At 34.7% G+C, this 12,557-nt stretch overlaps 1 protein-coding gene across 18 annotated transcripts in view; it reads right to left on the bottom strand.

Annotated features, from left to right (window-relative positions):
• The window catches only part of LOC309879842 (sodium channel protein type 2 subunit alpha), a gene marked incomplete at its 5' end in the record, with an annotated part of 54,902 nt that overhangs the window by 27,296 nt on the left and 15,049 nt on the right, over positions 1-12,557 (bottom strand). For 8 of the 18 annotated variants that reach the window (XM_082764089.1, XM_082764094.1, XM_082764079.1 and 5 more), the window contains 6 exons: positions 1,085-1,570; positions 3,855-4,211; positions 6,237-6,410; positions 7,027-7,265; positions 9,353-9,485; positions 12,176-12,523. In XM_082764089.1, coding sequence (XP_082620215.1) covers positions 1,085-1,570; positions 3,855-4,211; positions 6,237-6,410; positions 7,027-7,265; positions 9,353-9,485; positions 12,176-12,523 — 1,737 coding nt within the window. Of the gene's footprint in view, positions 1-1,084; positions 1,571-3,854; positions 4,212-6,236; positions 6,411-7,026; positions 7,266-9,352; positions 9,486-12,145; positions 12,524-12,557 lie in introns of all 18 variants that reach the window. The other 10 variants (XM_082764086.1, XM_082764078.1, XM_082764091.1 and 7 more) reach the window with 3 other exon arrangements.

Raw genomic sequence — 12,557 nt, 5'->3', positions numbered from 1 at the left:
GGCTATCTATTAATGTCACGTGATACAGTTTGGCAGTGCTGTGGAATACAGCATTATTTGAAAATATAACAGCTATGCAGCTATTGGTACAGTCATTGATGCAATGTTTCTTTTCAGAAGAGCTTGCTTTATGGTAAACATACACTTTTGTATTAATGAGCTACCAGACAAAATCACAGCATCTATTTATCCAAGGTTTCTGATTCCTTAAACCTCACAGTTCTGACATTTCTGATGGCACTGAGAAATGTAAAATAATTTTTCAATTATTTTTTTCCTGCTACTGCATTTATTATTACTCCCATATAAAAACATTTCCATGAATACTTTTATTATCTATGTTCACTTCTGGTGTACAAGCCACCTGGCTTCTGTATTTTATCAACTTCTGTCTCTTTGCCCAATAACAATCACCTAAGACATTCAAGTAAATGGTTTCCACATGCATATATACTACAAGATTAGTCTGCTCTGCAGGATAACTTTAGATACTGTTTTATCGTGATATTGATCTGTGTCTGGATTACTCCAATTCAACCAGACATTGTCTCTGAATCCAAAATCTGTATGTATATTACTCACAAAACTTTTTAGATAATTCAAAATACATCATTGATTTACCATGCATCAAGGTTCATTTTTAGAACCACCCTAACTACAGAAACAATATTTCTTCTTTCTCCATTTGTATTTGATTAGATATGTAAAGCTATATACTTTTATTGTTCATTAGTCTTCTACAGTACTCTTCTCCCACAAATTCTGATCATGTTAGAGGTAACACAGATAGGATATTTATGAAATGTGTGCTAGTTCTAAAACTTCATAAACTGTGATAGAAATAACCACACTTAAAATTATTAGTCTTCCAAATACTAAAAACCGAAGTATTAAAAATATAAAGTCTAGGACCCCTAGTGCACTTTCACATAGCAGATTTATTTCCTTGAATTATATTTACTTGAAATAATAAAGTATAAAATACATTCAGAAGGATAAGACAACATTTTAAACAACTCTATGTATGAAATTGACAGACATGTAAATGACTGAAATGTAACAGTTAAGAGACAAAATCTCCTACCTGTTTGCTTTCTTCCATATCAGATTCACTGCTAAATTCTTCTGTATTTAAATTTTCAAAGTCCGATTCTCCAACAGCAATTGGTACTGTCACAGTGAGGCCTGGGTTGTTTATGAATGACATGTAATCATTTTCATCAATTGCATATTTTTCCACACTGCTGCCTGTGCCTACACCACTGGTGGTTCCATTTCCATCCTTAAGATAATTCAGATCTTTGCTTATTTCAACAGCAGTGTGATTGGAAAGGCAGCTGTCCTTCTTGTTGTTTATCTCTTCAAGTGCTTTGATTTCTTCCAAAGCCTTCTGTTTTCTAACAAAGGCTTTTTGGATGAACTCCTGTATCTTTTTTTTAATATAATCTATTCCCTTCTGAATTCTTGCCACAGCAATCTGGAGGTTGTTCATTTCATTATCATCATCAGTAGCAGCAAGATTGTCTGAACTAAATGAGCTCAGCAGCAAGGCCAGAAACAGGTTCAATACCTAAAAGATGAGAGAATACAGCTATATAGTAAATAAATACATATAAGAAGTTAGTATTTTTATAGGATACTGTCAAAAATCACACATTGTTCTGAAGACCAACATCCACTAATTTTAGACAACCAAATAGTACCTCGCATTACAAAACCTCTCCTTACTAGTTTTGGACAATATTCATTCAAGATACACTAGCTAATACCTAAACAATTTTGACCTTTTGATTTTATTTTTTGGAGTAGCATTGCATGGACTGTAAAATAATAATAACAAAAAGTTACAAAAATTCTAGCTATAGATATCCCATCAGAGGTTTGAAAAACTTCTGTCTAAATGTAGTGGAATCACCTGGAACTCAAGTAGAATTGTATAAGCATCAAGCATCATCCTATAAAGTTAGATTCTATAAGATTCTATGATACAGATATTTTGGAAACTTAACATTAGTTAATGCTATACTAACCTACTTATACTTTCTAACTATTATTTGGAAGATTATACCATAAGACTGTGAATTTCTGTTAATTCTGGGCTTGTCTCTTAAATTCTATAAACCTTGCCATAACAGGATAAAAGTAATATTTTAAAGTGCCTTAATAAGTGACTTAATGAAAATAGTAAGTATTGCCTGAGAACTTCATCAAATCAAAATTCAAACATCATTATTGTTGTTTTAATGTCATCTCCTATAAACAGTAGCTATTGCTGTACAACTTACAGGCAATTAATCATTTCATACCTGCAGTCTAATATAAAACAATCTGGTATAAAATCACACTATTTGATGGGATGGGTTTGTAAATTTTTTAAAAGACTGCAATGTAGTCTTTCCTATGTTTGGACTAAGTGCCATGGGCCATGAGGCATCAGGCGTTGTCATCACGTGGCAAAATGGCAGCCTATGTCCTAATTAACTTTCTTACACCAAAGAAAAATGGATTTAAACTTTATTCTGTCATACTGGTGTAATTTCAAGATACTACAAAAGAAAAACTGTGACCAGCCATAAAACCCTCAAATCCTATCTGAGATAAACTTCCCCTTAAAGAAATGTGTAAGAGCTTTCATTTTTACTCTATACAATATTTAATTCTGCAGACTTTCACAATTCCAGACCCTTCACCCCCTCCATCCCCCCCCCCCCAAAAAAAAAAACAACAAAAAAACAAAAAACAATCTCACCCTGGAGGTAAATAAGTATTTGGAAGAAAAGAGGAGACAATATGAATCTGAAACAGTACTTACATGCAGAAATTAATGCTGAAAAAACAGTGGAGCAGGTTACTTATCATAAATAACTTCCTCATTTCTCTACACATTTCTGCTGAGCTTCTGTTAATATTGCAAGGTTGTGTAAACAACCAAGACATAAACATTTTTATAACTTTTTAGAATTTATAAAATTATATAAGAAAAAAAAAAACACACAAAATACAACAGCAACAACAACAAAAAACATTAAAATCAATCACTAAAGGAAGAGAATTTTGATGAGCGATGAAATATAATTTCTAGGCATCTCAGGATGAACCGTAGATATTAATAGTAAAATAAATTTTAAAACATAAATGATGCATTCCAATTACCCTGGTTTCTGAGAAGTTTTCACAGTGATATATCAACTGAACCTTTGACATGTTAACTTGTAAGCTTGAATAGTTTTTTTTTCTATAAAATTTATTCTATAATTTTGAATTCAAAACTTTCAACCCCATTTTTAGCATGGAAGCCCAATCAGTCTGTAGATATTTGGGTTTTGATTTTTACCTCTAAGCAGGCCAAAAAGTTAAGTACTTAAGTTAAAGATTCACTTTTATAAGAACTACATTATACTTAATTTTCATTGTCATATAATTAGTGCCAGAATTATCTGTAATGAATTCAAGAAAGTCCATTAGATATTTTTTTTTTTAATCTCCAAACAGGAAGCTGCCCATGAGCTGGTGAAGCATAAACTTTATTATTTAAAGAGTAGTTTAGATGCCATCTGAATTTCAACAGTATATTTAAATTATCTCTAACGCTCCCTTAATAGGGTATTTTGTGGAAATTTTGGTCTATTTCTAAATTCCTGATGCCATAGTAAGAGTACTTCAATGTATGGATATAAGTTAAAAGGTGGAGAAAGAAAACATCTTTTTCACCACAAATCTAGTACATGTCGATGTTTCTTTCTTTTTTTTTTTTTTTTCTTTCATTCCAAACAGAAGCACAACAAATATTCTCCTTTCTCAGCTGTAAGCTATATACATTTTTCCATCAGAATTCAAAAGTGTTTATCACCTACCACTAGGTTTCCAATCACCATGACCAGCATGAAAACAATAAGGCACATGGTTTGGCCTGCAACCTCCATGCAGTCCCACATTGTTTCTATCCATTCTCCACACAACACTCGGAACACAATCAAGAAAGAGTGGAAAAAGTCATGCATGTGCCAGCGTGGAAGCACACAGTCACTGGAGATCTTGCAGACACATTCCTTGTAGCTTTTCCCAAACAGCTGCATTCCAACCACAGCGAAAATGAACACAATGATGGCCAGCACAAGGGTCAAATTCCCCAAAGCCCCCACTGAGTTGCCAATAATCTTAATGAGCATATTTAGAGTTGGCCAAGATTTTGCCAACTTAAAAACTCGAAGCTGAAAAACAAAAACACAGAGGAATCATTAGTGTTAGTTATACTGCAGTTCTGAATGTGCCATTCTTTATGAAAGTACTAATTTGCAGAAAACATCTTTTATGATGTTAGTTAAACATACTTTCTTTGGCTATTGTTCATTGATGTTCTGTAAATTTAGAACCTACGGAGACAGCTTGCAATTTAATTTGACCATTTTTTAGGAAATTCTAATAGTTGTGTAATCCTTGAGAATAATATAATACAGTACATGGTGAATGCATAATTTCTGCCTGACACTATTTTCCCACATTGTAGCATTTTTACATCATTTTCTAAAAAGTTCTATAAGCATGAAGTGCTGTAGAGTGTTTGGTCCTATTAGCATATCTGATTCTCCTTGGAAATGCTTGCATTCCTACTCTGCACTAAGTAGTTTTCCCTGAGGATTCAGTTCAGTAAACTCCATAAATTAACTGAGATTCACTTGTCTGAGATGTCACACAGGAGAGCCAATAGTTTTCCTGCTGTTCCTGACATTTTGTGCCAAACACTTTAGGCCAAACTCCTAAGGTTGTTCACAGGTACAGTAGCTATTCTTCCTGAGAGTTTTCCAGAGATTTTGTTTGTTGGAGAGCTTCTACTTAGAGATGTCTACACTGTGCTATACTGAAATATGGACTACAGTCTTCATTTCTTATGTTATTTTATGTATCAGAAGCCAAATGTGAACATTTGAAAACCAACATTAATAATTTTATTGTTTCTAAAATAATTTTAGAAAGAAATAAGACTAATACCCATGTGTAAGAAATCTCTTGTGGTTGGCAGTTTATTCTACTAACTTGTACACAAATGTGTTCTAGAGAATCACATGTGAACAAAGAGAAGCTAGATCTAAGGTGTTTATCAGAACATATGTTTCTGTAGACTAATTTTTTCTTCACAAGGAACAATATTATTTTAATGGAGAGCAGGGAGCATGGAGTTTGGTACTTCCCTAAACCATAGTGTCCAGCTTTTCATCTTAGCAACACATACAGAAAATGAATGTATTTTGTGTTTATACCACATTTCAGTATTTTTAAATGTCCACTCACAGATGATTTCTGCATCATATAACATACAGAAGTTTGTACTTTCTTTGTTACACCTACTACTCCCTCTTTGCTGGCTTAGTCCTATGTTTCCCTCAGCACTACATTAGGTCTTACAGGCTCACATAGAGGACAATTTTTAATGCAACAATTTGATGTTGGTATTGAGATGTCCATTCAGATCATACTCACTGATTTAAAAATAATATTCAGTGACCAAACTATGGTATGTGAATTTGGGTACCACGGAAACTGGTGCTAGTAAACCAAGTAACCACTGACTGCTCTATGTATTCAGAAATAAGAGATTTTCAGGTAATGTAATAAATATTACTAACACAGACTTTTAAATCATGACTCTTGTGCCTCCAGAAAACATAGCTACAAAATAGTTGCTTTAAAAGAGATATTTCTAGTAGAAGCAATATTTCAACAACATTTCAGTTTAAGTATTCTTATCCAAAAGTCACACTGTTAGGACTTTATTATATCTAATGGTGTTACTAAATGTTTATTCTCAAATAAATGTTCTGAAGTGAGGATATACTTAGTGGCTTTATGGGGAACATACAGTAATGTTCACAATAGGAAGACTAAAATTTCAAGGATTCTTTATGCTGGTACCAATATGTATGTTTTTTGTAGTTATTCAGCTTTGATGAAACTTAATCAGTATAATGAAAAATTTCAAAATTTCAAAAGTGTCTTATGATGGCAAAGGATATCAGTACAAATGGATATTGATAGGATAATTTGATATCAAAGAAAATCAATAGACAAACACTTTAAACTTGTACATTTACAATTTGTAAATTAGGCACATATGAATAAATGTGTGAGCCATTTAATTACCAAATATATATTTACAATACTGGTAATTAATACATACATCAGCAAAACTTTTTGAGTGACACAATTGCATGCAAATATTTAATTATCCAGGTATTTACCAATCTGAATGATCGAAGAACTGATAATCCTTCAACATTTGCAAGGCCAAGTTCCATTAAACTAAGGCTTACAATAATACCATCAAAAATATTCCAGCCTTCTTGGAAATAATAATAAGGGTCCATAGCAATTATCTTTAATACCATTTCTGCTGTGAATATCCCAGTGAATACCTAAAACAAAATTAATTAGTTGAGTTGTTATGAGAAACATATATATCTACGCACATTTTCTGTTTCTGAATTCTTTTACCTGTTACTTACACCTGTTACTATATAAATAATAATATATATATAATAATATATATCATATAATATATATATATATTTACTGCTAATAAGTCATACTAATGCCTTTCTTGGAAAAGCACTTTCACTGTAATATAACTGAAAAGAAAAAAAAAAAAAAAAGAAGAAAAGAAAGAAAAGAAATTCTGAAATCTGAATATTTCATCAATTTCTTACAGAAAAAAAATATTTTCTGTAAGGGAATATCATCCTCCAAAGACAAATCCCAGAGCAGACCTCAAGAAAATTGACAGATAAAAACTACATTTCCAAACATATTCAGTTATTTCATTACAGTAGTTACAAAATAGATTCATGAAAGTTGAAGGCACCAGTAAACTCACTTTTTCTAGGTACACCATAAATACAGTTTCTAAACTGATTATAAAAAAAAATAAATAAAAAAGGAATAAATTTAAGACCAATGCAATGCATTTACACATTTCTTCTTTTAGGAAAGGGTACTTTTACACCAAGAACTGTTTGGCAAACATAAACTTACCAGGTTGCCCACAGAAAGGACACTGCTAAACTGTTCTGTCATTGGGTAATGTTCCATGGCCATAAACAAGGTGTTTAAAACAATGCAAATAGTTATAGCAAGATCAACAAATGGATCCATCACTACTAAATTGACAATGTGTTTTACTTTTAACCATGGACTCCAGCAATCCCAGATCAAGAAAGTATTTGCAAATCTGTACCAGCATGGGGGGCATTTCTGTCTGGATTCTTCAAGCTCTGAAAAAAAAATAGAAATAAATATTTCAATTATAATCTCTGAATCACTGGAAGCTCCTATTTAAAATATGTAAAAAGATTAAATCATTCAAATAAACAGCTCACACCAACTGGAATTCCTGTCACCTGAGTGTAGCCATCTTAAAGTTAAACAAATAATCTATCTAAAGTTCTCTACAATCAATGGACAGTGGCAGTTATCTCTAGAGTGAATTATCTCAGATGCCTATATTAAGAGGGAAATATGTCTGTCATTTTCCAATGAAGAATCAAGAAATGGAGAATCAAGAAATCTAGTTTAAGCTAGTTAACTTGCTTATGACAGTTTTGGATTGTGAAAGTTAACATTACGCCCCCATCAATGGACATGTTGAAGCTTGTATAAGCTTCATAAACTACAACATTTTTGTATTAAGTATACAACATATACTTATTTTGTAATATTTTGATTTGATTTGATTTTGATTTTGATTTTGATTTGAGCTACTAAAAGTATTGTTCTTGCTACTATGCTGAACCACAACTATAACATAATATTCATATGACTCTTTTGGTGCACATACTTAGCACTGTTTACTTATATCAATATTATTAATATAATTAATACCCATCTTCCTATTTTAAAATGTCATATATTGTATGTATGTATGTCTATCAATTCAGAAACAGAACAATATTAGTACTGTTGGAACAGCTCTGTTCTCAACTAGAAACTTTACAGACTTTTTTCTTCTTCTTCCATTTCACTATCCGTATTATAAAAGTTACAAAACAACAGTAACTTCTACTGAGTTAATAGTAATAGTGATGGCCAATGCTTGATGAAAGCCCAGAAGGAAGATATTTCAGTGAGAAGTACTTAGACTACAAAATACATAAGAAATTGCCACAACATACTTTCAGTGAAATTCCAGAATAGTAACATCAACCTAAACCTGAATTTTTCCAATTTTCAGACAACACTTAGAACAGAGGAAGGTCTCTACCATCATTACATTCACAGGTAATTTTCTAGAATAGCAAACATGCTGTTTTAGAGTATTTGCTAATGAGGATTCAGTGTTAAGCCCTACACCTTGAGGACAAGTGACTGACCTTTAATATTGTCCTATATGGATGAAACTATGGGAAGTAAAAAGTTCAATTGCCACAGCTCTCAAAGTCATTGAAATGTGCTCCCACAACATCGAAGGCAGAAAAGTGTATCAGTATGTAGTGAAAGTCTTCTATCTTTATAAACCATAACAAAGATAGTGTTTCCAAAAGAATATGAAGATTAGCTGGAACAATCATGGTTCTGAAAATATAACGGAACACTGAGAAGTGGGATGGGACTGGCATTGGACAGTGGCTTCACATTGGACTCTGAGTTGACATGGAATATCACTGGAATATCACATTGCTTTCAGTCAGCAGCTTCTGAAAATACTAGAAACCAGATGTGGGCAGGAGATGGCTATCAGGACAATATAGTTTACATTGGCTTGTTTTTTTTTTTTTTTTTTTTTTAAACGGCCAGAAGAATGGAAAAGCAAACTCTATGCAGCTAGAGGAAAAGAAAATACCTTTCAAGGAGATATCCTTGCTACCTGGGAGTAGGACCAAGACTTTGCATACTGAGAATCAAGGAGGTCCCAATAGTTCACACTTGCATTAAAATAGGAGGGTATGTTCAGGAAGGTACATGTTTGTGAGAATATCTTGTTTCAGAGAAAAATATGTCTTGCATTTCTGACCACAAGGAGTTTGGGATCTATTTGTTTATCTGTGAGACAAAGTACTTAAGAACTCACTTACAATGTTTACATTTAAATTTGGGCTTAAAGTATCTTTACGAACACTGTAAATTTTCTTAGGAATTTCTTTTCCTTTTAGAATATGAGTAGTAGGATTATCTGCAACTTCCCCTACAGGAATTTATACTGGATTCATCTGCTTATCCTTTCATCTTATAAAAAGTATTTTTATAGCATATATATGAATTATAAGTGAACTCAATTTTCATTAAATAAGCAAATAAATTCCAACAGTGTATGTGTGTAGTTAACAGAAGTTTAATGAACTGTTTATTTGAATGTATCAAATACCTTCCATTGTATTTGTCAGTATACTGGCTATACTCATTGCTCTTTGTCTCGCAGCAGAATCTTCCAGCATTTCCATGGAAATTTGATAAGAACTCAATCTTCTTTTTCTTATTTCTGTTTCTGTAGTGGTGCCCTGTAAATGAAATACTGAGGAATTAAGCCATCCTCTTCAACAGCCGATTAAAAATATTTACTGCGTAAATGTGTAGTGACAATTAAAATCAGCTCTGTGTAGCATGTTAGGCCTTTCTTACACACTGAAGATTTCTGTCCTTGTAGGAATTTCTTACTGAGGAACTTGGTGGAAATTTTATCCAATGTTACAAATAATCAACAGCAGGACACATTACCAAACCAATGTGAAAGCAAAGATGGTTCTCGTTTAAGTGACTGAGTGAACAAGACTTTTGTTAGGTATCTGTTTGCTAGTGATTATTATTATTCTTTCATGAAAAAGTGATCAGAGTTGAACCTGTTTGTTTGTTTTTTGGTGGTTCCAATTTAAAAGTGACAAACATGCCACTACTCTAGCATGTAGGTGTTCTTACAGTTGCTTTGGTTTGCTGGGGAGTGTGGACCACAGGAATAACGTTTAAAAGTTGCTAAATCTTGGTTATTGCTTTCCCATGAATTCTATCACGCAAACCACTTGTTTTTTATTCAGTATTCTGTCCCCATCCAGAAAAATAACAAAGCTTGCAGAACTCAAGGGATTTCAAGGTTATTCAAGGTGAAGATGAAAAGCCATTTTTGAATATTTATTAGTATTTCTTTAGTGAAGACTCTTGACTTAAATGACTATATCTTTTTGAAGTGAATGTATTTCTGATATAGAACTACATATTCATAATCTTTAAGCTAATTTGATTAAATTTATGGTATGAAACTCTATATCAAGATAGGAGAGAAACCAAAACAAAAAGAAATGTATGACAGTCATAATGAAATCTCCGTACTTATTTATAAAAGAAATATTTTTTCAGATTAAATACAGTGCTATTACAGCCACCAAAATAGCATACTGAATCCATATTGAAGTATTTTGTATGAAAAAGCTTGCTTTTTTTTTGAAACTTTAAAAGAACAACTTAGCTTATAGAAGTAAATTTGGTCTGAAAAGTAACATAGCTGCAAAGATACACAGTAATTGTACATTTCTCATGAAAATTACAGAATCACAGAATCACAGAATTGTCTAGATTGGAAGAGACCTCAAGATCATCAAGTCCAACCTCTGACCTAACACTAACAAGTCCTCCACTAAACCATATCCCTAAGCTCTACATCTAAACGTCTTTTAAAGAACTCCAGGGATGGTGACTCCACCACTTCCCTGGGCAGCTCGTTCCCATGTCTAACAACCCTTTCGGTAAAGAAGTTCTTCCTAACATCCAACCTAAAACTCCCCTGGCGCAACTTTAGCCCATTCCCCCTCATCCTGTCACCAGGCACGTGGGAGAACAGACCAACCCCCACCTCGCTACAGCCTCCCTTGAGGTACCTATAGAGAGCGATAAGGTCGCCCCTGAGCCTCCTTTTCTCCAGGCTGAACAATCCCAGCTCCCGCAGCCACTCCTCGTAGGACTTGTTCTCCAGACCCCTCACCAGCTTCGTCGCCCTTCTCTGGACTCACTCAAGCACCTCCATGTCCTTCTTGTAGCGAGGGGCCCAAAGCTGAACACAGTACTTGAGGTGCGGCCTCACCAGAGCCGAGTACAAGGGGACGATCACTTCCCTAGACCTGCTGGCCACACTGCTTCTTATGCAAGCCAGGATGCCGTTGGCCTTCTTGGCCACCTGAGCACACTGCTGGCTCATATTCAGCCGACTATCCACCATCACTCCCAGGTCCTTCTCTGCCTGGCAGCTCTCCAACCACTCATCTCCCAGCCTGTAGCTCTACTTGGGGTTATTGCGCCCCAGGTGCAGGACCCGGCACTTGGCCTTGTTGAACTTCATGCAGTTGACCTCAGCCCATCGGTGCAGCCTATCCAGATCCTCCTGCAGAGCCTTCCTACTCTCGAGCAGATCGACACACGCACCTAACTTGGTGTCATCTGCGAACTTACTGAGGGTGCACTCAATGCCCTCATCCAGATCATCGATGAAGATATTAAAGAGGACCAGCCCCAGCACCGAGCCCTGGGGGACGCCACTAGTGACCGGCCTCCAGCTGGATTTGACTCCATTCACCTTGACTCTTTGGGCCCGGCTATCCAGCCAGTTTCTAACCAACAAAGCATACGCCAGTCCAAGCCAAGAGTAGCCAGTTTCTTGAGGAGAATGCTGTGGGAGACGGTGTCAAAATCCTTGCTGAAGTCAAGGTAGACCACATCCACAGCCTTTCCCTCTTCCACCAAGCACGTCACTTTGTCATAGAATTAGAAATTAGAAATTAGAACAAAAGTTTCTTTGAGATAAATTCAATAATGGAAATTTCTATCTAACTATCATAGGAGTAGTAACTGCATTCTGTTGCATTTTATGGACATTTTCCTATACATATTTCTAAGTTATATTCTTAGTTATATATCAAATGCCTCCCTTTGATGTTGAGGCAAACTATGTATAAATTGTCAAATTTGTTTTATGTTTTTTGCTCTCTATGTGCAGATCTCTTGCTGAAGGCAAGGCAAATATAATACTCTAGTGAGAGTCAGACAGGAGCTTGAGAACTTTTTTCTGCTTATGTCCTGTTATTTAAAAACTATTGCAAGTTATTTCTCACAGCTATAAGAAATGATAAGGCATGCAGAGGAGAACAGTAAGAAAAATTCCGTGCCTGAACCAAACTGTAGTAATTGATGGTTTACTTATAATTACCTCTGGTAGAAGCTGTCCAGTAGGTGAGGTTAGTGTTGAAGGTCCTCCAACCAAGGAAACTACCCCATTGCAATCTACAGTACTGTGCATCTTCCCATTAGCTGGAAGGGCTGGTACCATTCTGGATGACATACTACCCTGACTAATATTACTGTTGCGCCGTTCTCCATGCCGATTTGGAACAAAGAGAGAATCTCTTCTGCTTTCATTGTCTTCAAGTGTACTGTGTTCATCATCAGCAAAGTCATTTTCTGATCCTATATCCTTTGCACGACCTCTGAAACTGAAAATGCTTGTTTTGCTGTTGCGCCTTGGTGAGAACAAGGAACCACGGATGCTTAGCAAAGACTGCAAAAGATTTAAAAAGAAGACAAGACAGCAT

Source organism: Aythya marila (genome assembly GCF_965140915.1).
Source record: "Aythya marila genome assembly, chromosome: 6".
Taxonomy (NCBI): Eukaryota; Metazoa; Chordata; class Aves; order Anseriformes; family Anatidae; genus Aythya; species Aythya marila.
The sequence above is the reverse complement of the archived record's forward strand: the minus strand, read 5'-3'. Positions and strand labels throughout refer to the sequence as shown.